The following is a 24,975-nucleotide window of genomic DNA, read 5'->3' on the forward strand; positions in this document are numbered from 1 at the left end:
AGGCTGCCGGGAGTTGTAGTTCCCGCCGAGTGTCTCGCCGTGCCCTGCGCACCGCGGGGACTGCATTTCCCGTGGTGCCGCGCGGCTGGGCGCGGCCGGGGCGGGCGGGGCGGGGGCGGGCGCTCCCGTTAGTCGCCGTTGCTCCCGTTAATCGCCGCCGGCAGCGATAAAAGCCGAGCCCCGGCCGCCCTGGCCGTCCCTCGGCCTCCTCCGCCTCTCTTGGCTCCACGGGCGATGCGCGGCGCGGCGGCGGAGTGAAGGAGCGGCGCCTTCTCCGTCCTCATCCTCCTCTTCCTCCTCCTCGCCGCCGCCACCATGGGCGACAGCGGCGCGCCCGGGGACGTGAACTCCAACGTGCTGGTGTCCCGCAGCACCGGGGACGCGCAGCTGGACAAGGCCGTGTGGCAGTGGCTCAGCTGGGACAAGGTGGGCGAGCGGCGGCAGAGACAGCGGTGACACCGCCCGGCCGGGCACAGCGCGGCCCCGGGTCCGGGATGGGCACGGCTGGGGTGTCCGGGTACCTGGGGCACCGTCCGGAGCTCACCTGGGCAGGGATGGGCATGGGGATGGTGCCGTCCTGATGCTTACCTGGGCAGGGGTGGTGCCATCGTGGTGCTCACCTGGGCATGGATGGAGCTGGGGATGGATGGATGGTGCCATCCCCACACCTGGAGCACTGCCTGGTGCTCACCTGGGCATGGATGGAGCTGGGGATGGGTGGATGGTGCCATCCCCACACCTGGAGCACTGCCTGGTGCTCACCTGGGCATGGATGGGGATGGATGGTGCCCTCTCCACACCTGGAGCACGGCACCTGCCCCACCTGCTCCTCCTCGGGCTGGGGATGGATCAGCAGCTGGTTAAAATGCTGTGTGAGTGTGGTTTCCCCAGGAAAGGCACAGCCAGGTTCCAGCATTCCCCTTTTCTTGTCAGGAGCACTGCGGGCTCGGTTAATTCACATTAAACCACCCAAAGCCGTGGTAACAGTGTGGTGTTGGAGGGTGTTTGCCTGTCCTGTGGTTGAAAGGGTTACTTTGCGTTTTCTGAGGTTTTTTCCAGCTGGTTTGTCCAACCATCGTGGCCTGTGCTTTAAATAAATACCTTGATGCTGGGGGAGGGTGAGCTGCCAGTGCACCAGGGGTTTGGGCTTCTGGCTGCTTTTCCTTGATTTTATTTTAGCTTTCTCTCTCCTGAGCCCCTTTTGCCTTTATTTTTATCAGCAACAGCAGGCAGTGTTGGCTCTATTTCCTCCCCAGCCTCACCCTGCCAGGATCAAAGGGGAAAAGCTGCAGGCAGGTGCCACCTGATGGCTCTGAGAGGATGGAGCTCTCTTCTGCCTGGAAACGTGGGGTTTGTTCCTCCTGGAAATGTGGTTTATTCCTTCTGGAAGTGTGGGGTTTGTTCCTCCTGGCAATGGGGTTTGTTCCTCCTGGCAGTGTGGTTTATTCCTCCTGGAAATGTGGTTTATTCCCCTCCCAGCCCTGCAGAAATTAACAGGTGCCATCTGCACCTCCTGCACCCAGAGCTGCTGCTGCTGTGAAAATATCCGGGGGAGGGAAGGAGGGCAGGGAGGAAATAGCATTCCTGATAACACATGTGATAACCCAGCCTGAACCCCGGTAAATATTTTATTTTTATAGCGTCTTGTCAGTGCAGTGAAAGGCTTTTGCTGCTTTTATCGGGTTGTTTTGCCTTCCCTAGACACGTGTGAACCTCCCCGGGGTGTGGGAGGCCAGGGGATGTGACAGGAGCAGGGATTGCTGCAGAGTGCCCACCACAGCCTTGATTCCCCCTTTCCACCCCCAGCTTCCTGAGCTGCAGCGATTTTGGTGCCTTGATAAAGGAAAAATCTATTTTGCGCTCCGTTCCCAGCTGGGGGAGGCCTCTGCCCTGCGGCTTAATTGGGAATTGCTGGCTGTAATTAATTACCAGGGCCGTGCTCTGAGGTTTGGGTGTTGGTGCTCGGAGGAGGCAGAGCTCCTGTGCAGCCCTCCTTGGTGAGCTGTGCCAACAGTTGGGCATTGCTCTCCACTTTCTCCCTGTAATTCCCTTTGTTCCACATCGTGATTTTCCTGTTGCACCTCCAGGCGTGCCTCGGGACTCCTGAGAGGGTCTGGGTTGTGCCAGGTTGTGCTGCTCAGGGCACACCTGGGTTATTTACCTGCAGAGCCGTGGGCACCTGAAGGCTCAGCTGGAGCTCCCCGTGGGAGGAAAACCTGGGATTGTCACCCAGGAGCTGTTTGGGCAGGCCCCACTCACTGCATCCTCCCTGGATTTTCCTAATTCATGGGCTCAGTGTCATTTTCTCAGTGGAGACCTCCTCCTTGCTGATAATGTGCTTTTGGGGTGTTCCTGTAATTTTTGTGGCTTTGGAGATGCTTTCCAAGAGGAAATTGACTTGAAAGCTGGAGATCAGTAACTTGCTCCAGCCATTTGCCTTGCAATATTTTTGCTTATTAAGAATTTAAAGTGAGTTTTTAAGGATGACATTGAAAAAATGAAGGCCACAGAAAAAATCATTGAAGCTCAAACCAGCTTGAGGCTTTCCCCCTTCCTTCAGCTGCACATGCATAGAGTGTCAAACAGAAAAAATTAATTGCTGTGAATAGTAAATTTGACAGGGTATTAGCTTTGAAACCGAACTCTGGTGCTAAGTGCAGGTGATTAACATGATTGGGTGTGAGAGGGCCATAAGAAATACTCATTAATGCCCCTGTCTTTACTTCTCTGCTTATTCCAAGTGTTGGACCCTGATGAGCCACAAAAAGTGATTTTTGCCTCAGCAGGTGACTGTACAATAAATGGCAAGCTGAAAGTACATGGCAGAGAATATAGATTTTTTTTTTCCTTTTGCTTAATAGTACTTCAGACCTTTCTGAGATGTGCTGCAGAGTTCCTGCAGGTTGTGACCCCAGAGCTCTGCTTCTGGCAGTGCCTTCCTGTAAATAGCTGGTTTTATTTATTTATTTATATATATATATATATACACACATATATGTATACACATATATATACATATATATGGATATACGTGTATATATGTGTATATATACATATATACACATATATCCATATATATGTATATATATGTGTATACATATATATATACACATATATGTATACACATATATACATATGTATATATATATACACATATATATATACACACATATATATATATATATACATACACACATATATATATATATATACATACACACATATATATATATATATATATATATATATATATATATGCTGCTGTCCCTGTGTGCCCCAGCAGGGTGTGTTCCCAGGGCCACTGTCCCTTATCTGCCCCCTCCTGCTGCAGCTGGACAAGGACAGCAGCCTTTTCCACAGGGAGCTGCTGGCTCCTGATTGGGGCCTTGGTAGGCTGTGCTAAACATCTACAGATGTGGGCTCCACACACACCAGGGAGATGGAGCAGGTAGGTGTCATTATGTAGATTGGGTCAGTATAATTTATGATTTACTAATTTACACTGGGTCGGTGTAATTTCTTTATTAGATATGCATTTATATTGGGTCAGTGTAATTTAGATATTATATATCATAATATGTAATATCATTAATATTATTACATAATATAGATTATATATGATCATATATAATTTGTTATAATATAACATATATGATAATATATAATATGCAGTATTATATAGAATATAATCTATTACCATTTAGTTATTAAATATCATAATATAGATAATATATCATATTATATTTAATTTAGTTATTATATATCATATTTAGTTACCATATATACATTTATATTACGTCAGTATCATTCAGTTACTATATACACATTTATATTAGGTCAGTATCATTTATTTATTATATACACATTTATATTTGTTCAGTATTATTAATTTATTATAGACACATTTATATTAGGTCAGTATCATTTAGTTATATACATGTATTGGTTAGTATAACTTATTATATACACCTTTATATTGGTTTGGTGTAATTTATTATATACACATTTATATTGGTTTGGTATTATTTATTATATACACATTTCTATTAGGTAGCCTAGATTTATTATGTACATGCGTATGTCTATTAGAGAGGTGTCATGTGTTTATTTATACCTTTATAATGAAGTTGAAGTGTTCCTAGTGCTTGAGGAGGGTTGTCAGATAAACAAAAGTCTGTATTTTCTGCAGAAATTCTGGTGCTCATGTTGTGGCTTGAAGGTGTAAATTTGGCCTAAAATCTCTAAGGAACTTTTCTTTTTTGCTCTTGGGAAGAGGGGCCATCACAAAAGCCCCCGTGAGCCCTATGCCCAGCAAACCAGCAGAGCCCCTGGTTTTGGGGTTTTTTGGGATTTTTTGGGGTTTGCAGTGGGGTTAAGTGCCAGCAGTGTTGTGGAATTCCCAGGTCAGGGAGGGCAGACGGTGCTCAGAGCCAGGCTGGGTGTTGCAAGAAGGGAAATCGGCCTGTGACACTGCAGCTCGGGGGGAAAGGGCAGGCTGGGCAGCTGGGAAGGAGTGAAGGTGATGCCAGGCTGGGATGGAGCAGCTGGGAAGGAGTGAAGGTGGTGCCAGGCTGGGATAAAGCAGCTGGGAAGGAATAAAGGTGATGCCAGGCTGGGATAAAGCAGCTGGGGAGGAATAAAGGTAATGCCAGGCTGGGATTTTATTCCTTATGAAATTAAGTGGCTTCAGTCAAGAATGCTTGTTAATCTATTTTTAAAAGACGTGTTTGTGCTGTTGCTGGAGCGTTGCCTGAGTTTTGCAGAGCTCCATGAGCTGTGGGATGTGTGATTCCTGTGCTGTTTGTGCAGGGGAGCAGTGCAGTGTGCCCTCAGGAGCTGCAGAGGATGCTGTGTAATTTAATAACTGTGTTTTAAAGCCAAGCCATGCCCTGGCTGGTGTGGAACGAGGTTTTCAATGCTCCTGCCCCTCGGACTCTTTTCACATCAGTCATTTGCTTTCTGGCTGGCTGCCTGTGAACAGCTGAGGGAGACACTTTCACTTTGCAGTTTGGTGTCTGTTGTGCCCCATTGTTGTGGTTTGGTTTTGGGCTGTGTGGTGAGCAATGCCAGCCCATCCAGGAGCCTGGACAATTATGCCTTGCCTTTTATTTCAGAGCACACAGATACATAAATAATAAACAAAAAGTTGTTTGAAATTCACATGTCCGGTGTTCAGGGTCTGCAGTCAAGCTGCAGGAATAATTTCAGATTTCTCAATGCATTTTATGGATTGTGTTTCCTCCTGCAGAGCCTCCCCCTGGAGTGTGCTTCCCAGTGCTGCCTGACCTCTGGTGTAAATGTCAGGGCAGCTTCAGCCCTGCCCTGCAGATGCCATCTGCCTTTTCTGACCTTTCCTTGCCACCCTGCTCGGGGCAGCTCTGCTCTGCAGGGGCTCTTGTGGGGTGGTGCTTGAGGGTCCCCAGGATCAGGGAAGGGAGGAGAGTCGTGACTCCATGTCTCAGAAGGCTGATTTATTGTTTTATGGTATATATTATATTAAAAGAAAGAGAAAGGAGACATCAGAAAGTTAGAAAGGAAAATAGTAAAATCTTGTGGCTGCTCACAGCCTTGACACAGGTGGCTGTTGTTGGTCATCAAGCAAAAACAATTCACGTGCTGGGTTAACAGTTCTCCAAATCACATTGCAAAGCAGCAAAACAGGGAGAAGCTGAAGCTTCCCAGCTCCTCAGGAGAAGGATCCTAGTGAAAGGATTTTATAAAACATGTCAGTGGCACCCTAGTGCCTCCAGAGCAGCGTTTTGCCCTCTGCAGGTCTGGTTTCCAGCCGTGTGAGCACTGCCGTGGGTGGGGTCTGGGTTGCTTGGTGGCCAGGTGGATTCAGTGTGAGCTGGGTGGCTGAGGAGCCAACAGCAGAGCTGTGCTGGGGCTGTGGCTTTAGGGAAATGTGCCTGAGCAGGGGCATCGGTGGGTGGGAGCCCAGCCTGTCCACCCTGGAGGGGCTCAGGAGCCTGCTCCAGTGCCAGGTGCCCCTGCCCATGGAATGGGGTGGTCTCCAAGTCCCTTCCAGCCAAAACCATCCTGTGATTTCCAGGGTTTTACTGTGCCTGTTTCCTGTGGGTGTGGAGGAAGGAAATGCTCCTTCGAGGTTTGGGTTTTGGTCCATCCTCCGGGGGCAAAGATCAGGAATGGAATTGTGTTGTCTGCCTTGGGAAAAACTGTTCCAAAGGCTCTGCTCCTCACACAGAGGGGCTGGGAGGCGTCCTGGTGACCAGACAGCTGCATCAGTGGCAGCAGGAGCTCCTGAATCCTTTGTTAGTAAGGATAATGTGGGAATAATGGGAGAAGTGAGTTACGGCGGAGGCTGGTGCAGGTGCGTTGTATAGCACAGGAGGGGTTTGCCCTGGCAATCACCTGGCACTGCTGGTGATGCAGAGCTCGGCCTGAGGGGATGCCTGGGTGTCGTTGCAGAACCCGAGGACGAGGGAGCAGATCGAGAGCCTGCTGCAGGACGGGAAGCACCGCGAGCTGCGCCAGCGCCTGTGCTGCCGCCTGAGCTTCGGCACGGCCGGGCTGCGCTCGGCCATGGGCGCCGGCTTCTGCTACATCAACGACCTCACCGTCATCCAGTCCACACAGGTGAGCTGGGCTCGGCCCTGGGGGAGCCCCTGACCCGGGGGGATCAGCTGGGAGCCCCCTGGGATGCTGCTGGGAAGCATATGGAAGGCTCAGTGCTCAGAGATGAGGTGCCTTGGAGAGCTTGGGCTGGGCTGCAGTTTGGCCACTGCTCAGTCTGCCTCACAGCCCTGGAGCTGGAGATCTTATGAGCTCATGAGATGTATTTATATGTTTAATATATAAACACTTGTATTTATGTGTTATACTACAAAAACAAAGCGGCGAAAATAACCCAAAGGAAAGAAGCGAAGCTCCAACCAGCCAAGCCTGTCCTTTTGTTTTCAGCACAAGTTGTGGGCTGAGTAAATTACATCACCAGTTTATTTGTGCCCAGCTCTAGCCTTGAATGTTGAAAATAGAATGAGCTGGGGTATTTGGAACACTTGTGCTTGGGAAACCAATAAAATGTTATGACAAAACTTCTGAATTTTTCCTGTTTTGACAGACTCCATTTCTATAAAAAGAATAATCAAAGGTAATTTATGACATGGTTTAGGGAAGATTGGTAAAACCTCTCATTTAGTATTGTGCACCTGAACTTTTCAGCTGGTTTCTCTTTGCAGGCTGATGCTCTCCCCTCCCTCAGGACATGTGACTGAAATTACCATTTCTGTTGGTCTGGGGTGGAGGGCTGTGGCTGGAACTTGGAGCAGCTGGCTCCCCAAAGCTGCTTGACATTCTGTTGTGTGAGCTGTCCAACTGGAGCCCACACTCTTGTGGAGAGGCCAAATTCCAGTGATGTTTTGGGAGGCTTTGTGTCAGAGTGCTGCTTTGAATCCCAGCCTTCCCTCTGCCGGTTCTGCTCTGCATTATCTCCTTGGCCCTAACAAAACGCTTCCTTTAGGTGTGTGACCTGCAGGCTGGATGGACACACCCTGGGATGATGCTTCCTTCCCTTCTGCTCCAGATGTGCCAGCCTGCTCTGCCACAGAGGCTGCAGTGCCATCAGCAGCTCCAGCTGGGCTCTGGAGGCAGTGGGTGATGAAGGGGGTTTAAAATCAGTGTTCTGTTGCCAGGGGTGGGGTGGTTGAAAGCAGCCAGGCTGCTCGGAGAAGCCCTGTGTCCCTGGCAGCAGAGGGGCTTTTTGGGGGTGATTGATTTCCCTGCTGTGGGATTTGGGGGTGATTTCCCTGCTGTGGGATTTGGGGGTGATTTCCCTGCTGTGGGATTTGGGGGTGATTTCCCTGCTGTGGGATTTGGGGGTGATTGATTTCCCTGCTGTGGGGTTTGGGTGCTGCTGGCTGAGCCATGCTCCTGGCACAGAGGGAGCAGAATTCCCTTTTTCTGGGCAGGCAGCGTGCTGGCAGGCTCGGTTTGGTGGCACTGCTGGTTTTTGGGAGCTCCAGCCCGGGGTGGTGCCTGTGCTCCCTGTGCACAGCTGCTATTTTTGGGTGTTTATTAGAGCTGCGGGTCTAATGGGCTGGGGCACGTGGCTCTGGGGGTGGGTTGGAGCTTTCTGGAGTAAACTGCAGCACGTTTCAGCCTTCCTCAGCACTTTTCTGAGCACTTTCTGAGCACTTTGTGAAGGCAGGAGCAGTCCTGCTGCGGGCATGGGCAGCCCTGGCTCTGGGCTTGCCCTTGCCTGCGACAGGAATAACTGGCCAGTCAAATATCAGGCTTGTAATTAATACTTCCTTCAGTTAAAATAAGCTGTAGTGAAGTTGCACGAGTGTTCTGTGTCCTTCATTTGAGCTGGTTTTTCTTCCATTTGACTTTTTTTTTATTTGATCTTCACTTGATTTGATTATATTGATATTGTGAAAAGTCAGGTCCAGGAAGGCACAGAATATTCAGCACTTGCTGAGGACTCTGCTGAAAATTGCAAGTTTTAAACTCCATGTAAAGCTCTGATTCCCTAGCTTCTCTCCTGCTTTGATGCATGTCCAGGTGCTTTTATTAGTGGGAAAGGAACCTGTCAGTGATCAGTGACAAAACCAGCCAGCTTTGCATCAAGGGGTTTCCTGCTGCTTAAAAAGCAAAGCTAAAGGTAAAAGATGAAAAATGTGAATGCTGGGCCTCATAAAGCTGTTCCTACCTCTCTGGATGTAATCAACCAAAAATCTTTGGTTTATTCTTGATACCATCACTGTTCCCTCACCTCTTGTGAACTTGAGCATTTGGGACAGGCCATGGTGTAGATATGGACTCGTTCTGTTCCATGGATTTTGCATCAGGGAATCCCCTGAACCACGCAGTGGGAGAGGCAATTGTGGCACTTGAGGCACCTGAGGAGAATTCTGCCTTAGATCTGAGTGCTGGCACCTGCTAATGAGCCGTTAATTATCACCACCAGATGCACTTGTGCCTCCTTCAGAAGTGCTGGGGGTTTAACAGCTGAAGTAATTAGGGACACTATCAAAACCCGAGTCTTGTTAAGGGGAAATAGGAATTCTGTGAATTGAGGAGCTTTGCTAGGAGAGGAGTTAACCCCAGAGGTGCTGGAATCCCAAACTGGGAGGAGTTTGGTGCGAGCTCAGGCAGAGGGCTTGGGCAGTGGAGAGGCTCTGCATTCACTTCCTCACTGGCTTTTATTGATTTACTTTTATTTCCTGCAGCTGTCATAACAATGTTTGGATAACAAGTCCCAAAGGACTGAGTAAACTTCAGCTGTGCACTCTGGGGCTGAGCTTTAGGGGCTGATTTTGAGCAAAATGCTCCATTAGCAGAAAGTGAAGACATTGCTGTTTCCTTCATTCCAAATCCTAGCCTAAATAGGGGGTCTGCTACAAGAAATCTGCTGTTCATGTCTTTAGATATTGCTCAGGTCAACTTGAAGGGTTTTCTTCATTGCTGTCTCCTCTCCTTGCAGCTGTGAGTGGAAGCCTTGGCAGGGTGAGGATTTGTGTGTTGTGGGCTCAGTTTTGGGTTCAGGTGGCTGCAGCAGGCGATCACAGCCTCCAGAGCTGCCACCATTCCAAGAGTTCAGTTTGTTTTAACAGTAAATATCTCCCTCTCTCTGTGGGAACATGCTTTGGGGCACATCCTGGGCCACATGCTTTGGGCCATTTAGGAAAAGGGATCCTGGGTGGGTTCCAGGGCAGGAGGCAGGCTGCCTTTGCAGATACCAGCGAAAAACATCCCGAAGGGTTGCACTGAATGCTGCTTGGGGTGAAAATCTGTTTAATGCTGATACAGAGCTTTCAAAGTATGGGTTTTTCTCAGTTCAGCCTTGAGAAGATGGTTTAACTGAAATGAAGCACAGTATGGACTGAAAATGAGTGTTTGCTTCCTGAGGGTTTGTTGTTGTCCTGCTCGCTTTTATTTCCCACAACAGTTTCTCTGCTTACTTGCTTTCTGTCAGTGACCACCGGGGGAAAACCACTGCTGTTTTTGTGACTATTGTTTGAATAATTTTGTGAATATATTGATGTGTTTGAGCTGTGTCTTGCCTGCTGACATGATCCATCCTTTGTGCAAGATCACCTTCAGTGTTTGTGTGTGCTGCAGCCCGGCTAATTCTCCTTTTCTCCTGTTTTTTTCTTTTCTCCAGGGGATCTACACGTACCTGGAAAGGAACTTTTCAGACTTTAAGCAGAGAGGCTTTGTTGTTGGATATGACACACGAGGTCAGGTCACCAGCAACTGCAGCAGTAAGAAGTATGAGTATTGATTACATCTGCAAGACTAGAAATGAAATTGTGGCTTTGAATGCTTTCTGTCCTGTCAGCACTTTGTCTTTGGGTTTGGGATGAGCTGGGCACCCTCTTCCCTCTCCCTTATCCATTGGATCAGTAATGAGGAGAGGCTGGAGCTGAATCCTTTGTTTGCCAGCTCAGGAGTGTAAGGCTGCTTGCTCTCCACCAGGGAATTTACAGATTAAATGCACAGGATCATTAGCCTTGATGTGCCTGGGGAGAAATTGGAGCATGAAGGTAAATTCAGAGTATGAACATGCAGCTGGAAACACCTGGATATTAATGCACTTTTTACACTCTCATTCTCTGGTGTTTCACACCTGGTTTAAGCTTGCCTGGGGAGGGCAATTCCACCTGCAGCCTGCTGTAACCCTGTGTATTTTCATTTTGAGGGGATTTTACCTGGAATACTCAAAATGTGGACTTCCAGCAATGGCACACTGTGCTCCTTGCAGGGAAAGGGGAGCAAACTGCTTCCTGAATTTTCTCAGGAATCACAATCCCTTGTCACTGGGCAGCAAAACCCACGTGGGTGATGGCATGCTGTGCAAAAAGCCAAGCCAGTAGCTAATTAGTGTTCCAATAAAGAGGAGTTAATGATTGTAACTAACAGTTCTTTTCCTTTTTAAATGTAGTAGTATTTAATGTTTTTATTTAATGCTGCTGACACTGGAACTCCCTGGGGAGCTGGGTCTGTCCTTGTGTTGTGTGTCTGTGTGGGATTTCTGCTTTGTTACCTGGGGGGCTGCCCTGCCCAGTGCTGGCTCACCTTCTGCAGCTGAGAGCTCTGACCCTCACTGTGCCCTTTGTAGGATACCACTCCAGGCACAAGCCAAAAAGCAGTGGAGTGCCTGGAGGTGGCAGGAATTCCATCTGGCTCTTGGGCTGGGCTGACTGGGTGTTTTCTTTTTCCCCTTGGTAGGCTTGCAAAGCTCACTGCAGCAGTCCTGCTGGCCAAGGATGTGCTTGTGTACTTCTTCTCCACCTATGTCCCTACTCCCTTTGTGGTGAGTCACCTTCTCATCCTGTTGTTGTACCACACACTTATGGGAGTATTTGAATTTACTGAAGAAGAGAGCTAGAGTTTTCTTAAATTCTGTGATTTAACAGAAAAATAGAGGCTGCTTGGCACACCTGGCTCCTCAAGGAGGTTGTAACAAGGATGTCACCAAATTCCTCAGTGCCTCTGCTTTTAATACCTCAAAACCAGGCTCTTCTGGTCACAGCAGCTTTTCCTGGCATGGCTTTAAATCCTTGCTTGCATTCCATGAGCGTGCTGTGTGTCCTTGGTTTGAGGGGATGGACTGGAATGCCTGCAGAAACTGTGACTGGTTTTCCAGCAAGCCTTTCTGTGAATCCCTCTGTTCTGTGTCTGAGGGCTGCACAATCTGAGTGTAGGCTGTCAGGTGGCCAGTGAAGGATTGCATTTTGGTAATTGAGGTAAAGAAGGTTTTCATGGAGCCGAGTTAGCGCCAGCATGGTGCTGCTGGTTCCAGTGGGGCCGGGGCAGGGCTGGGGCCCGGGTGTGGGGCAGGGCTGGGCTGAGCTGTCCCCGGTTCCCTTGCAGCCCTATGCCGTGCAGCAGCTGGGGGCCGTGGCAGGGGTGATGATCACAGCCTCCCACAACCGCAAGGAGGACAACGGCTACAAGGTGAGTGCACCCTGGAACCCGGCCAGGGACACCTTCCCCTAGCCCAGGCTGCTCCAGCCAGGCCCTGGAGCCCTGCGGGGTGTGCCAGGGCTCCCCTTGCTGTGTGTGTGTCCCCATTAGAGGGGTAAGTCATGTGAAATAACTCATTCTCCCACAAGCTGACACACTGGTCTGTGGTGAGAGATAAGAGCACACAGTGTGTCTCTTGGGCATGAATCTCCAGTGCAATCCCACAGAGCCTAACCAGCAGCTGAAGAAGCGCCCCAGCTTTGTGTGTTTGCTGCTGAGGCTTAGAACTCACTTTAAAACTAAGCCAGAGCTGAGGTGGATCCATGCACACAGCAGGGCACTGTGCTGAAGGTGGGGATGATTGAAGAGTGGATTAATAAAACACAGGAGCATTGGCTTTATTGGTTTTTTGGGCACTGCAGAGGGGTGGGTGGCTGCTCTTGGCAAGCTTGGGACAGTAAAGCCATCCACAATAGCAGGTGCAGTGTTTTAACTGAGCATGTCCTGCCTCAGCTGTATAAGAAGCTGAACCAAACTCTCAACTCTAGCTGAGCATTCTAGGAGCCCTGGGCAGGTCAGTGAGTGATGGCAGTGTGGGGGAAGGCAGAGAGAGCTCCTGGGGGTGCTTGAGCTGCTCTTGCCTTCCCTGGAACAATTGTGAAGCTCTTCACCAGCCTTTGTTTGTGCTGAGCTGGAGCAGGGAGTGAGGAGAGAAGGCACAGGCATTTCCCAGGTGCTCCATTTGTCAAGAAGCAATTTAATGTTTGTGTCTTCTGATACAAACGTACTGGAAGTTTGCAAACATGTCATCAGTTCACAAAGAAGTAAACAGCAGTTTGCTTTTGCCATGACCCTGGTGTGTTTCCTGGTTGATTTGTGCCAGGACCCTGGTGTGTTTCCTGGTTGGTTTTTGCCATGCTCCTGGTGTATTTCCCAGTCTTTCCCAAGAGCTGTTTCATCTTTCCCAGTTTCCCATGTGGGTTTCATGGTTCTGAAGGCTTTGGGCAGTGCCAGCTGGAGGTGGCAGATGCAGAGGTGAGCAGGCAGAGGCAGATGATGGAGCAGAGTCTGCCCCGTGAGCTCAGCCATCCTGTTGGCAGCAGAGTGTGGGAAAAGTGGCCTCTAAGTCGGTAACAAAGGCTTTATTATAGCTGGGGTTAGATATGGAGTTTCCACTCTGGAGGGTGTTTGCAGCTGGGAGATTAGGCTGTTCAGATGTGGAAAAACACAGACCTTGGCACCCTGCTTATCTGCTCTGCTCTGGGCTCAAAGCCAGGCTGTGTTCCTCTCTCCAGAGGAATGCCAGCCTTGGGGAAGGTGGTGTTTTCCCTCTGTTAGTGTGCACAGCACTCCCACATACAAGTGCCTGCTTTTGGTTTCTCACATCCTGACATTTCAGCTGTGATAGTTCAACACCAGCTTTTGAGAAAACAGTTGTGTTGCTGTGTTAGCTCCATTTATCAGTTGTGAGCTCAGAGGCTGGTGCTGGATGACTCCAAATGTCTTGAGCATCAAGCCAGACTGATGCTGAATCCTCTGTATGGCTTAGGAACAAAGTAGGTGGAATCCTTTAGCTCAAAGAATTTATCAGGTTAATAATCTTTGCATTAAACTGAGTGTTGTTTTCCTTCCTCTTACCCCAGGTTTATTGGGAAAATGGAGCACAGATCACCTCTCCTCACGATAAGGAGATTATAAAATGCATAGAAGAGTGTGTGGAGCCATGGAATGGCTCTTGGAATGAAAACCTGGTGGACACCAGTCCCCTCAGGCAGGATCCTCTGAAGAAAATCTGTGACAGCTACATGGAGGACCTGACCAAGATCTGCTATCATAGGTATGGTATAAAGCAAAAAAGTTATGTTTTTAAGTCAGCTCTGGGCTGCATGTGGAAAAACTGACTGCACACAGACTCCCCTGTGCTCTCTGAGGTGTCATCAAATTCAAGGGTCACCATCCTCAGGGTTAAACCTTTTGGTTGAGAATAATAATGAGAATAATCTGCCTTTGGGAATTAAGTTACTGTGAAACACCCCAGTGGAAACCATTTAATGCAAGTGAATGTGCTCTGAGAGTTCTGAATAAAATGCAGAGATTCAGAGTAAAAGTGAGGTGCACATGCATAAATGGATTGAGTCTGAAGGTTAGGTGGGGCAGAGGATGAGAATGAAAGGAGGAGGATGGATGGCTTGAAGCAGAGTTGGAATAACATTTTAAGGTGGTGGAAGAGCTTGAGTTTGATGTAGAAATCAACAGTTTATTCTTGGGAGACTTTGATCTGTCTCAGCAGAAGGTAAACACTTCATCTTCCAGGAGAAGCAGCTTTAACCCAGCGATTTCTAGTGCAACATAAGCACTTTGTGTGATTCCTTTGAAATGAATGCAGCCATCAGCAGGGCAGTACCCAGAGGAGCTGCGGTTTGCTTGGCCTTCCCTCATTAAGCAGTGTTGTTGGGGAGCTCAGGGGTCCTGCTGAGGCCGTGTTTCCCCCGCAGGGAGCTGAACGTGCGGAGCAGCCTGAGGTTTGTGCACACCTCTTTCCACGGCGTGGGCCATGACTATGTGCAGATGGCCTTCAGAGCCTTTGGCTTCCAGCCCCCCATCCCAGTGCCCGAGCAGAAGGACCCGGACCCCGACTTCTCCACGGTCAAGTGCCCCAATCCTGAGGAAGGAGAGTCTGTGCTGGTATGCTGGTTTCTACTCCATCTGATTTCTGTGGGGAGAAAACAATCTGAGGGAGAGAACAGGGGGAAATCCATGGGGGGTTTTTTCTTTTAGATATAAGTTGGAAGGCTGTGGGTTTTACTCTTACATTTTGGTGGTTTTTGTCCCTCCTTCTCCCCCCAGGAGCTGTCACTGAGGCTGGCAGAGAAAGAAGATGCCAGAGTAGTGGTGGCCACTGATCCAGATGCAGATAGACTGGCAGTGGCAGAGCGGCAGGACAAGTGAGTGGTGGGACCCTCTCTTGTGTCTTCCTGCAGAAAAGGTGGTGGCAGTCACAGAACATCCCCAAATTGCCAGGCACAGGACTTCAATCCACTCTTTTCCTTCTTCCTTTGAGTTTTACCCTTTGGTACTGCTCCAAATGCATGTTAAATCAATTCACCCAGCAAAGAGTAGATTAAATACTTACTGGTTTAATAGTAAGTTACTAATATTACTAATTAAATAGTAATTTACTATTACTGGCGTAATAGTAAATGACCAAACAAAGCTGAGCTGAAAACGGAGTGGTTACTGAAGGCAGTGAAATAATTGTTTGCTGTGTTTTCATGTATATTAGCCAAACCTTCCTTGGTGGTTCTCATGGGCTTCTTTGGTGGAGCGGGGTTTTTTGTTTTTTTCGTTATTTTAAATTTTAATCCTTTGTTTGCCTGTGCTTGTTCATATTGAACAGGAATTACTTTTCTCCCACTAACAGGCCCCAGTTGTGATGATTGTGTAAGTAAAGGCTGAGCAGGCCCTGCCTGCAATGCTCAGGTTGCTTAGAGTGCTCGGTGTGGGTCAGTTCTGGACTGGTCGGTGTGGGTCGGTCCTGGAGTGCTCGGTGTGGGTCAGTTCTGGAGTGCTCTCCTGCTGCTGGCTCACCCAGAGAGGACACCCTGGGGCTCTCTTTGGGCCCTGGCCTTGTAAACCCTTAAGGTGTGATAGCTGTGGGGTCTGTCAGTAGGGTGGCTTTGCCTAGAGCAGCTTGGCAGTGCTGTGCTCACGTTCCCTGTGGAGTGGCTGCAGAATTGCTGTTCAGGGCCTGCAGAAATGCTCACCCTGCCTCTCCTGGTGCTCAGCCGTGCTCCCTTGGCTCTCCCCACAGCGGCAGCTGGAAGGTGTTCACGGGCAATGAGCTGGCAGCGCTGTTTGGCTGGTGGATGTTCTCCTGCTGGAAGGAGAACTGCCCCCAGGATGCTGACGTGAGCAACGTCTACATGCTGGCAACCACGGTCTCCTCCAAGATCCTGAGGGCAATTGCACTGAAAGAGGGGTTTCACTTTGAGGTGAGTGTGGGTGCTGTGGGGCTGTTCCCATCCAAACGCTGCTCATGAAAAGTGGGCAGGGGACATCCAGGGCTTCTGGCTGTGAGTTGTGAGGGATTCCAGCTTGCAGAGGGTGTTCTTTCACCCACACAAGCCTGATTTCAGTCTCCTCACTGTTCTGGGACTGGGGGATCAGTGTGGGCAAAGCTCAGTCCCAGGGACACGAATGAACACCTGGATTGCAGATGGCAGGAATGCCTTTAGCTGTGGTTATCCAAAATCCTCCTCTGTGAGAGAAGGGATTTGTGCAGCCTGCCCTGCTCACTCTGAGTGTGGATGGGTTTGTAGGGAGCCCTTGGATGTTACACAATGGCCCTTCAGGTGCCCTGTGCCAGTGGGTTTTGGTTTTGGGTTTGCTTCAGGCAGGGGAGCTCCTGTGCTCAGACCTTTAATGCACAGCTTTGTGAAGAACTTGCTGAAAAAGAAACTGGGGTGCTCCCCCCAGACTGACAGTTCAGCTCCTGCATCCAAATTAAATCTGATTTCTGTTAGCCAGAAGAGAGGTAAGTGCCTGAAATCATGGCACAAACATACAAAGGGCCAGGCCTCATTTATACATGTCTTAATTAAAGCCATGTGCAATAGGAATTGTTTTGCCAAAAAATGAGGAATTGAAAATTGAAAGGAACGCTGAAAACCATTTTGAGTGACTGGCCAGATAATCAGGGTGAATGTCAGTTCCCTGTACTGGATTTGGTTCTCTCTTTAAAATATTGTTTATTTTGGGTTTTTTTTAATTGAAAAATGACATACTTGACTGAAAGAAAAAGAGAAGCTAAGAATTTACAGAACCGCTTGTCCTTCTCTAAAATCTCCCCTTCCTTTTTATTTCTCACTTCCTTCTCTCCAAGAAAGCTGTTTCCAAGCTTTTGGCTGCTTTTGCATGATTTATGTAAACACCCCCAGAAGAGCGCTCTCCCCTGCCAGCAGCTAAAAGTGTTACTTTTATATTTCTGTGGCTTTTCCTCCTGAATAACTGTGTCTCATCTGGTGAGCAGCACAGATGATCTGATGTGATCTGAGCACCACAGCCCCTGACACACTTTTCCCTTGGTTTGGTCCTCGTGTCCTACTTGAGTATCCACTAGGAAAATCCTTTCCAGTGGCTCTTTGCCTTGGACTCATAGACTCATAGAAGATACAACTTGTCTGATGCTTCTTTACTGTCCCTATTCTGCTGGTCAATTAGATTTAAATTTAAGGAAATCACTTTAAAAAAACCCAGAAAAATTTCCTTAAGCTTTAGTGTTTTGACTCTGCAGCAGTCTTTCCCATTGACCCAAAAATTCAAAATATAGTTATATTTTCTCTTTGGTGTTTTGGTGGTTTTTTTTGTTGGTTTTTTTTTTTTTAGTCTGAAGTGAACAGTGGCTATACTTTTTTTTCTTGTAATTGAATCTAAATTGAAAATACATGTTTTAAGCACTCCCTTTTTTCCCTTCCTCTTTTAGGAAACACTCCCTGGTTTTAAATGGATTGGAAGCAGAGTGAAGGATCTCCTAGACAACGGAAAAGAAGTTCTCTTTGCATTTGAGGAGTCTATTGGTATGAGTGCTGGTATCCCTTTAAACTGCTGAGAACTAAGAGGGGGGTGTGACTAGGAGGGACTGATATTACCTTTGAAATAAACCACACAGAAAGTGTACTTTATTTTTATCCTAATAGCTAATAGCATTGGTATTTTGCTCTCACCAGATTGACTTGCCAACTCCCATTATAAATTGTACCTGACTTGCTGATTCTGGTGTTTGCTTATCTTTCCAGCCCTCTAACCCCCAAAATCATTAGATTAGATGAGAAATCATTAGATTTCTGCTGCAGAAGCAGCAATAAAGCAGCCTCCATGTCCTGGCCAATTTTCCTTTGCAGGATCAAAGGTTAGAGCTTCATCCGGTAAATCAGAGTGATAACCTGTCAGGCTCTTTTCCCACCATCCCTTTTTTCTTCCTAGGCTTCATGTGTGGCACATCAGTGCTGGATAAGGATGGAGTGAGTGCAGCCGTGGTCATTGCAGAAATGGCAACTTATCTGCAGAGCCAGGGCCTGACCCTGGCACAGAAGCTCGTTGACATTTTTGAAGTGTGAGTGATGGTTTTCATTGGAATATTCTACTCTGCTGTTCTGGAGATGGGAATCCTCTGTGGAATATTTATTGAAGTATGAGTGAATGTTTGTGTCCCTGAGATGGTTTTGTGTTGTAAGTTGTTTTGGGGTTTTGGTGTAGGATGGATTACAGCCCATCATCAGTGCAGGTATCACAAAGGGGCTCCAGGAGGGCTGGAGAGGGATTTGGACAGGACACAGGGAATGGGTTCCCAGTGCCAGAATGGATCTGTAACAGAGCAGGAATGGCTGGGAATGCACTCCCAGCAATAAAACAAGGGTGCTGTTTGTCAGAATTAAGCCCTGTACTCAGATCTTTTGGGTACAAATGGGCCCAACCCCTCTGAATCCCACAATGAGAGCCTCAGTGTGTTTGCAGGTACGGGTATCACATCTCCAAGACCTCCTATTTCCTGTGCTACGACCCTGCCATCATCAAGAAGCTCTTTGAGAGGCTGCGCAACTTCGAGGGCCCCGAGTCGTACCCCAAGAGCTGCGGGGCTTACAGCATCCTGCACGTCAGGGACATCACCACGGGCTACGACAGCAGCCAGCTGAACCACAAGTCTGTGAGTTAGAGTGTTTGTGCAGGGCAGGGATGCACAGACGTGAATGCCTGGGGAGGGGGCAGGTGTGGGACGTGGTGCTTGCTCTGACACACAGGCTGCTGCTCACTCCCTGAGCTTGGGGCTGCTGCAGGGGCACTGAGGGGCTGCTGCTGTGTTGCAGGTGCTGCCAGTGAGCAAGAGCAGCCAGATGATCACGTTCACCTTCCAGAACGGCTGCGTGGCCACGCTGCGCACGAGCGGCACCGAGCCCAAGATCAAGTACTACGCTGAGATGTGTGCCCTGCCCGGGCACAGGTCAGTGTGCCAGCCTGCTGCTGCCCTCAGCAGCACACCCACAGGGGGCTCTCAGCCTCTGCTGCAGCAGGATTCTCTAGCAAACCCGGTTCCCCCGTTACTTAGGGTTAACAAGTGCTCAGGTGACAAAATCACGGAATTGTTCAGGCTAGGAAAGCTCTCTGGGGTCAGAGTCCAGCCTGTGACCAACCCTCACCTTGTCAGTGGGACCAGAGCGTCACATCCAGGCTGTTCTCTCTCTGCTGGGGTTGTGTTTGCAGCCAGGTGGGCTCCCACTGCCTTTGGCAATGTGCTGTGTCACCCTGAGCTGCAGGAGAACAACCAGGTGGTGTTCACCTGGGCTGAGCCACCTCCAGTTTAAAACTGGGGTGAATCCAGGGTGTGTTGACAACACAGAAACCTCTTCCTCACGATTATAGAACCATGGAATGGCTTGTGTTGAAAGGGACCTTAAAGACCATTTGTTCCACCCCTCTGCTGTGGGCACCTTCCACCATCCCAGGTTGCTCCAGCTGGGCCTTGGACACTCTTGAGGTGGGGCTGCCCTGGGCAACGTGTGCCCGGGCCTCACCACCTGATTATCGCAGTATTAATTGAAATTAATTTCATTAAAGGAGAAAAAGGCCACTAGAGGGCTCTGGGCACCATCTTTTCCAGTCCCTTCCAGCCAAGGCACCATAATCCTGCTGGAAAGGAGCTTATTAAAGCAGGAGTCCCCACACCTGGCAGGGTGGGAAACACAACAGAGCAAGTCCATCCCCATCAGGTCTCACTGTTTGTTGATTTAGTTCTGGGCATTTCCCAGCGCTCTGACCCGGGCCTGTTCTCTCCTGCAGCGACAGAAGTGTGCTGGAAGAGGAGCTGCAGAAGCTGATTGAGGCTCTGATTGAGGATTTCCTGGAGCCTGCCAAGAACGGGCTGACCTGGCGCTCTGCGTAGAGCCCGGGCAGGGGAGGCTTGGAACAAAGGAGCCCGGAGCAGAACCAGTCTCATCTCTGTGTCTGTGTGTGTGTTTCCAACAGCTGCGTTCTTTTCTGTGCAGAAGAAGCTTTCTTTTGTCAGGCTTTTCACCAAACTGGGACAAGGAGAGGAGGTCAGAGGAAAGGGTGGGATTTGTTGTCGCAGTTTTCAGTCCTTTTGACCAAAAGTTTAATTAACCCACACCAATGCAAATGAACTGCCCGGGTACCGTTGAGGCAGCTGAGCTCAGTTGCCACGTCTTGTCTTAAAACTCAGTTCAGGTACCTGAAACACCTCTTTTTTTGGTGTAAGAAAAGGTTTTAAAGTTTTAAAGGAGTGATCACTCCTCACTGACAGCAAAGGCTGCTGCTTCCCTGCAGCTCTGAGACCTTCCTTACAGGTCTGCACTTCCAAAAGCATCCAAGCAGAGCTCAGCATTTCTTGTGTAGGCAAATGGTTGGCATTTTTCATCTAGTTAAGAGTTCTGTTGGTAAAGGTGTTCTTGGGCATTGTAGCTTTCCTGTGTGTGTCTTAAAATAATTGGCAGTGAAACAATAGTGGCAACAGCTGCAGCCTGGGGTTGGAATTGCCTGGTGCCATTCCAAGGCTTCCAAAGGAGCAGGAACTTGGTCATTCCTTGGTAAAATTGCCCCTCCTGACTACTACAGGCTCTGCAGCCACTTTTTGTCACACATCTCTGCAGGGCCTTAAGCTTTCTTGATTTTCTGTATTCATTACTTGATTTAAATGCTAGTCAGTGACTTTTTGGTTTTTGCTGGCCTGTATTTTTACTGTCTGTGCATTAAAAAGAAAAAAACCAACCAAAAAAAAAACAAGGAAGAAAGTGAAGATAAGACTAACACAGTTACTAAATTGCGACTTGTAATTTTGTTTTTGTCATGTCCTGTCAGGTAATTTGTTAGAATAGCACTTTGCAAATACTGTTATTCAAGGGTAAATTTTTAACAGCTTCTCTCATTTGTTTCCTCCCTTTGCTCAAGTAGCAAGTGGGACTTATAATCCCGTTTTCCAAAAACACCACCCAAACTGATACTCAAGTTCTCCCTCTGGTTCTATTGGATTTTGGGCAATAAAGGCCCTGTTTTGGCAGAGGGGAGCTGCTCCTGGAAGCTCCCCACTGTTGCTGGCAGCAAGTAAAGAGAAGCAGCAGCAATTCAGGGTTTGATGTGTGTGGAGGTGATGGGGGAAGAGCCCAAGGTGCCCTGGAGTTGGAGCTGTTGTTCTGCCACTATTGCTGCCTCTCCAAAGTGAATCCTCCCTGTGCTGGATGGCACAGGGGGGGTTGGTGTGCTGCCTCTCCATGGCTCCAGAGAGCCCTGAGGGTTGGGGGTTTCCTGCTGCCAGCAGCTTTGCACTATGTCCATGGAGAAGTATTTCAGTGTCTATGAATGTACGTGTGCTAGAGAAGGTCTGTGTTGCACAAGTTCTGACCTGTCACTGCTATTTATTTATTTTTTTGTATTTTAAGAGAAAGTATCTCCAAATTGTTCTGCCAGTGAGTGAAATGTATCTCATGCCAAAAGCTTGGGTTTCTTCTACCTTGACTGTACATTTGACTGACATGGTGGGGAAAATAGGCAAACCCAGACACACTCAGAGGATGCTGTTATTGCTGGCTAGGGCTGGGAAGGCATTTCTGACTGCTGCTCTGCCTTCAGCTCTCCCAGAAAGGGTGCAGGTGTGGATCCCCACTGCACTGAACTCCAAGGAGCTCCTGCCACTCCTTCCATTGGCAGCAGAGTAAACCCTGAGGCGCTGAGGGTTCTGTTCTCCAGGCAGCGAAGAGAACAAGTGACTTGGGACATCATTTGGAACAAACAAACACTGTAAAAAGCGTAGTGTGTGTGTGTGGTGAGCCCAGCTGTGTGTTATTGTAGCAGTCTCGTGAGTGATGGCTGTGCTCCTACAAAGAGCAGGAATCTGCAGCTTCCCAGAGATCTGCTTTGTGTCAGTAGGCAAGCGCTAGAAACGGAGAAAATGTTTTCAAAGAGCATTGTTAGAAGCTGTTCCTAGTCCAACTATGCTTAATTATCGAAGAAAACCCAGCTGTGGGGTGTTTTGTGTCTGGGATTTTGCCCATGGGTAGGTCTGACAGGGAGCTGGAGCTGCAGTGATGCTTTTGGGAGGACAGCAGCAGGCACAACGTGTTGAATGTACTTTCAGGGTATAATTACTATTTGCTGTTTTGAAACTGCTGCTACTGTTGTTTTCCTACTGTATTGGAACTGTTTGATATATTTATACTGTTCCATTTGTGGAACTCCTTTATCTCCTCCCTCTGTTCTTGCATCCCTTACTTCTGTTACTGTGAAGGACTGGAATTCTCGTTTCCTTGCCCTGTAACTTTGTAATGCATCGTGGTAGAGTTCACTCGGTTTGTGCACAGCCTTCCTCGAGTTGTCAGCTGTTCTTTCCCACTTCTCAGATAAGAACAAAGGCCTTTCTGCCATGAGTACAAAGCAGGTCACAGATCAAAGGGTGCCGTGGATGTTTCTGAGGTGCTTCCAGGTAAAACACACCTTGTCAGAGCTGGGCTGAGGCTGTGCTCATGGAGCCACTGGGTTGGGTTTAGTGTTTGATGAAATCCAGAGGGCTGGGGTTTGTCCCCAGGTTGAATTTCTGGTGAAGCTGTGTGTCCGTGGGCCTGGGACAGGAGCTCTGTTGGTGCCTCCATGCCCACATCCCTGGTGGTGCTCAGCTATCACTTTGTGAGCCCTCCCTGCCAGGCTCCTGAGAGTGCTGGGTGTTCCAGCTCCCATTTCCTTGCACAAGTGTTTGTGTGGCACTGGTGGGAGCCTGTCCCTTGGGCAGGGTGGGATGTGTGCTGCCTCCTTAGGGAGCACTGGATGGTCTCTGATTTTAAAACTGCTATCACTATTTTGTCTTCCCTGCCCCTCTTTGTCCTCTCCCCAGCTGAGAGAAGGCTCCTTGCATGGTGGCACTGGGTGGTTACAGTCCAGCTTGGTTCGCTCTGCTCAAGAATGGCTTTGTACAGGTGACTGAGGCATCTCGAGTTGCATCATTCCCCTTGCCTGGAACCTGGGGGAGTTCTGGATCTGTACTGCTGTTTACCTGGTGTCTGTTCTGTAAAACTGGGGTGTATTACAAATACAGAGTGAGAATTTGCACTTTTCTGAAGACTTTCTGTGTACTGCTATGTGGAATTAGCTGAAAGAAGTGTTATAAGTAATAAACTATTCCCTTCGTAGTCTCAACTCAGGTTTCCTTGTCTTCTTTAGCCAAACACTTGTGCCCCAGAAGCTAAGCTGGGCTTGGAGGGGTATCTATGTGGCACTTGGATAAGGCCTGGGAACAGGAGCCTGCTCAGAGCCTCCTGCTTTTGGTGGCCCTGAGGTGTCCCTGGGGCTGATGGGGACCGGAGTGTCCCCTCAGTGATGGCTGCAGCTTTCATCCCGGGGAATCCTGTGTGCCTGCTGTTGTTTTATCTGCCAAGGCTGCTGTCCCTGAGCCCCTCTCCTCCTCCCAGCTCAGCGTGGGGACAGCCAAGGGCCAGGCAGGACCCCTGGCACCTCAGGGTGCACTTGAGCAGGGAGAGGGGGAGCTCAGGACCGGCACCTGCTGTCCCTGTCCCTGCTGAACACTGACATTGCTTCCAAGACAGCAGGACTGGGCTGGTGGGAGCAGAGCATCTCCTGGAGGCTGCAGGGTCCCTCTGTGCTGCTGGCAGAGCCCCAGGACCCAGGGACATGCACCAGGGAGCAGCCAGGGTGGCTGGAAGCTGATGAGTCCTGGCAGGCAGCAGCGCTGGCTTCGCGTTCAGGTCTTGTCAATTTAAATGTTAATTCAGTAACTCAATTAATTACCAATGGGCTGAGCCCAGCCTCCATGGGCTGGGCTCTCTGGGTTCGCCCTGCTTGGCTGCTCCTTGCTGGGGGAGGATGTGGCTGGGGAAGGGCTAGGTGCTCCCTGCTGTCCCATTCTGGTTCTGGGAAAGCTGAGCAGTGCTGTCTGGAGCCTGCTGGAGCACCTGCAATCCCACCTGAGGGCCTGGCGTGGCAGTGGGACCCCAGCCCCAAAACCTGGTCCCCAGATGGAGCCAAGGGGAGCCCCTCAACTGCAGCTTGCCAAAAGGGAAACTGAGGCACAGGGCAGAGACAAATGGGCTCAGGGACCATCCTGCCTGTGCAGAGCAGCATTTCTGAGGCTGGCCAGCCTGAACAATTAGAAGTGATGAGGAGCAGCTAAAAATAGGGATTTGTAAATGTCAGGCTGGTGAGCGGCTGGGCACGTGCTGGAGGACAGAGCAGCTCTGCAGCCTCACTGTGCCCGTTGTCCTCAGGCAGGACAGGGATCTGGGGTGAGCCTGGCTCCCTGGAGCTCCCCAAACCCCCCAGAACTGCCTGATGTGGGGGTAAGCCTGGACATCCAGCACCAGAGGCATCTTCTGGCTCTTTGATCCTGACAGGAGCTGCAGAGGATCCCAGCCCTGCTTTGGGAGGGGGACACCAGGCCCTGGACACAGGTAATTTTCCACTGACTTTTGACAGGAGCAAAGGCCTGAGGCCCCATGGATGACCCCAGCCTCAGGATCTGGGTGCTGTGCTGCCAAAGCCACCTGAGCTGTTCATTGCCCCTGTGTGTGCAGCCATGGGAGCCTGCTGGCACAGGGACACCCAGCAGATGTGATTCCCTCCATCTCCTGCACCCCTGCCAGCTTCTCCCTCATCCCCAGAACCCCACCTGTCCCCAGCGTGCCAAAAACTTGTTTCAAGCAGCTGGGAACAGAGGTTTATTCAGAAAAGTAATCCAGATTGGGGCAGATTAGTGCAAACACGTCCTTCCCCATCTGCCTGGGCCCTGCTGTGCCAGCTCCCTGCGGGGCTGCCTGCAGCCAGGCTTGGGGAAAGCACACAGGGGCTTTGGCCTGTCCCGAGCCCCCTGGCCACGCTGAGTGTCCCCAGCCCCTCAGGAGGAGTCCCCTCATCCCTGGTGCTGTCACCTCCAGCCCCTCCTCTTGCTGGGGACAGGTCTGTGCTCAGCCAGGAACGCCCATCTCCCAGACACATCCCAACCTGGCTAACTAGAAACATCCACAGGCAAACAGG

General features: G+C 49.5%; 1 protein-coding gene across 1 annotated transcript; it reads left to right on the forward strand.

Annotated features, from left to right (window-relative positions):
• Nucleotides 1-80: 80 nt before the first annotated feature.
• Nucleotides 81-23,124, forward strand: PGM2L1 (phosphoglucomutase 2 like 1). Its single transcript, XM_074530082.1, has 14 exons — nucleotides 81-426; nucleotides 6,430-6,597; nucleotides 10,127-10,233; nucleotides 11,194-11,278; nucleotides 11,839-11,922; nucleotides 13,575-13,768; nucleotides 14,427-14,616; nucleotides 14,779-14,876; nucleotides 15,743-15,923; nucleotides 17,414-17,507; nucleotides 17,914-18,043; nucleotides 18,445-18,634; nucleotides 18,795-18,928; nucleotides 19,765-23,124. Exons 1-14 carry the CDS (start codon nucleotides 316-318, stop codon nucleotides 19,865-19,867), a joined length of 1,869 nt encoding a protein of 622 aa, XP_074386183.1. The 5' UTR covers nucleotides 81-315; the 3' UTR covers nucleotides 19,868-23,124.
• The last annotated feature ends 1,851 nt before the right edge of the window (nucleotides 23,125-24,975 follow it).

The sequence above is a fragment of the Zonotrichia albicollis genome, chromosome 2, assembly GCF_047830755.1.
Source record: "Zonotrichia albicollis isolate bZonAlb1 chromosome 2, bZonAlb1.hap1, whole genome shotgun sequence".
Lineage (NCBI taxonomy): Eukaryota > Metazoa > Chordata > Aves > Passeriformes > Passerellidae > Zonotrichia > Zonotrichia albicollis.

Coding starts and splice junctions, on each gene's coding strand:
- PGM2L1 (XM_074530082.1), top strand. CDS start 316: ATGGGCGACAGCGGCGCGCCCGGGGACGTGAACTCCAACGTGCTGGTG. Junction 15,924..17,413: donor AAGAGGGGTTTCACTTTGAG/GTGAGTGTGGGT, acceptor TTCCTCTTTTAG/GAAACACTCCCTGGTTTTAA. Junction 17,508..17,913: donor TGCATTTGAGGAGTCTATTG/GTATGAGTGCTG, acceptor TTTTCTTCCTAG/GCTTCATGTGTGGCACATCA.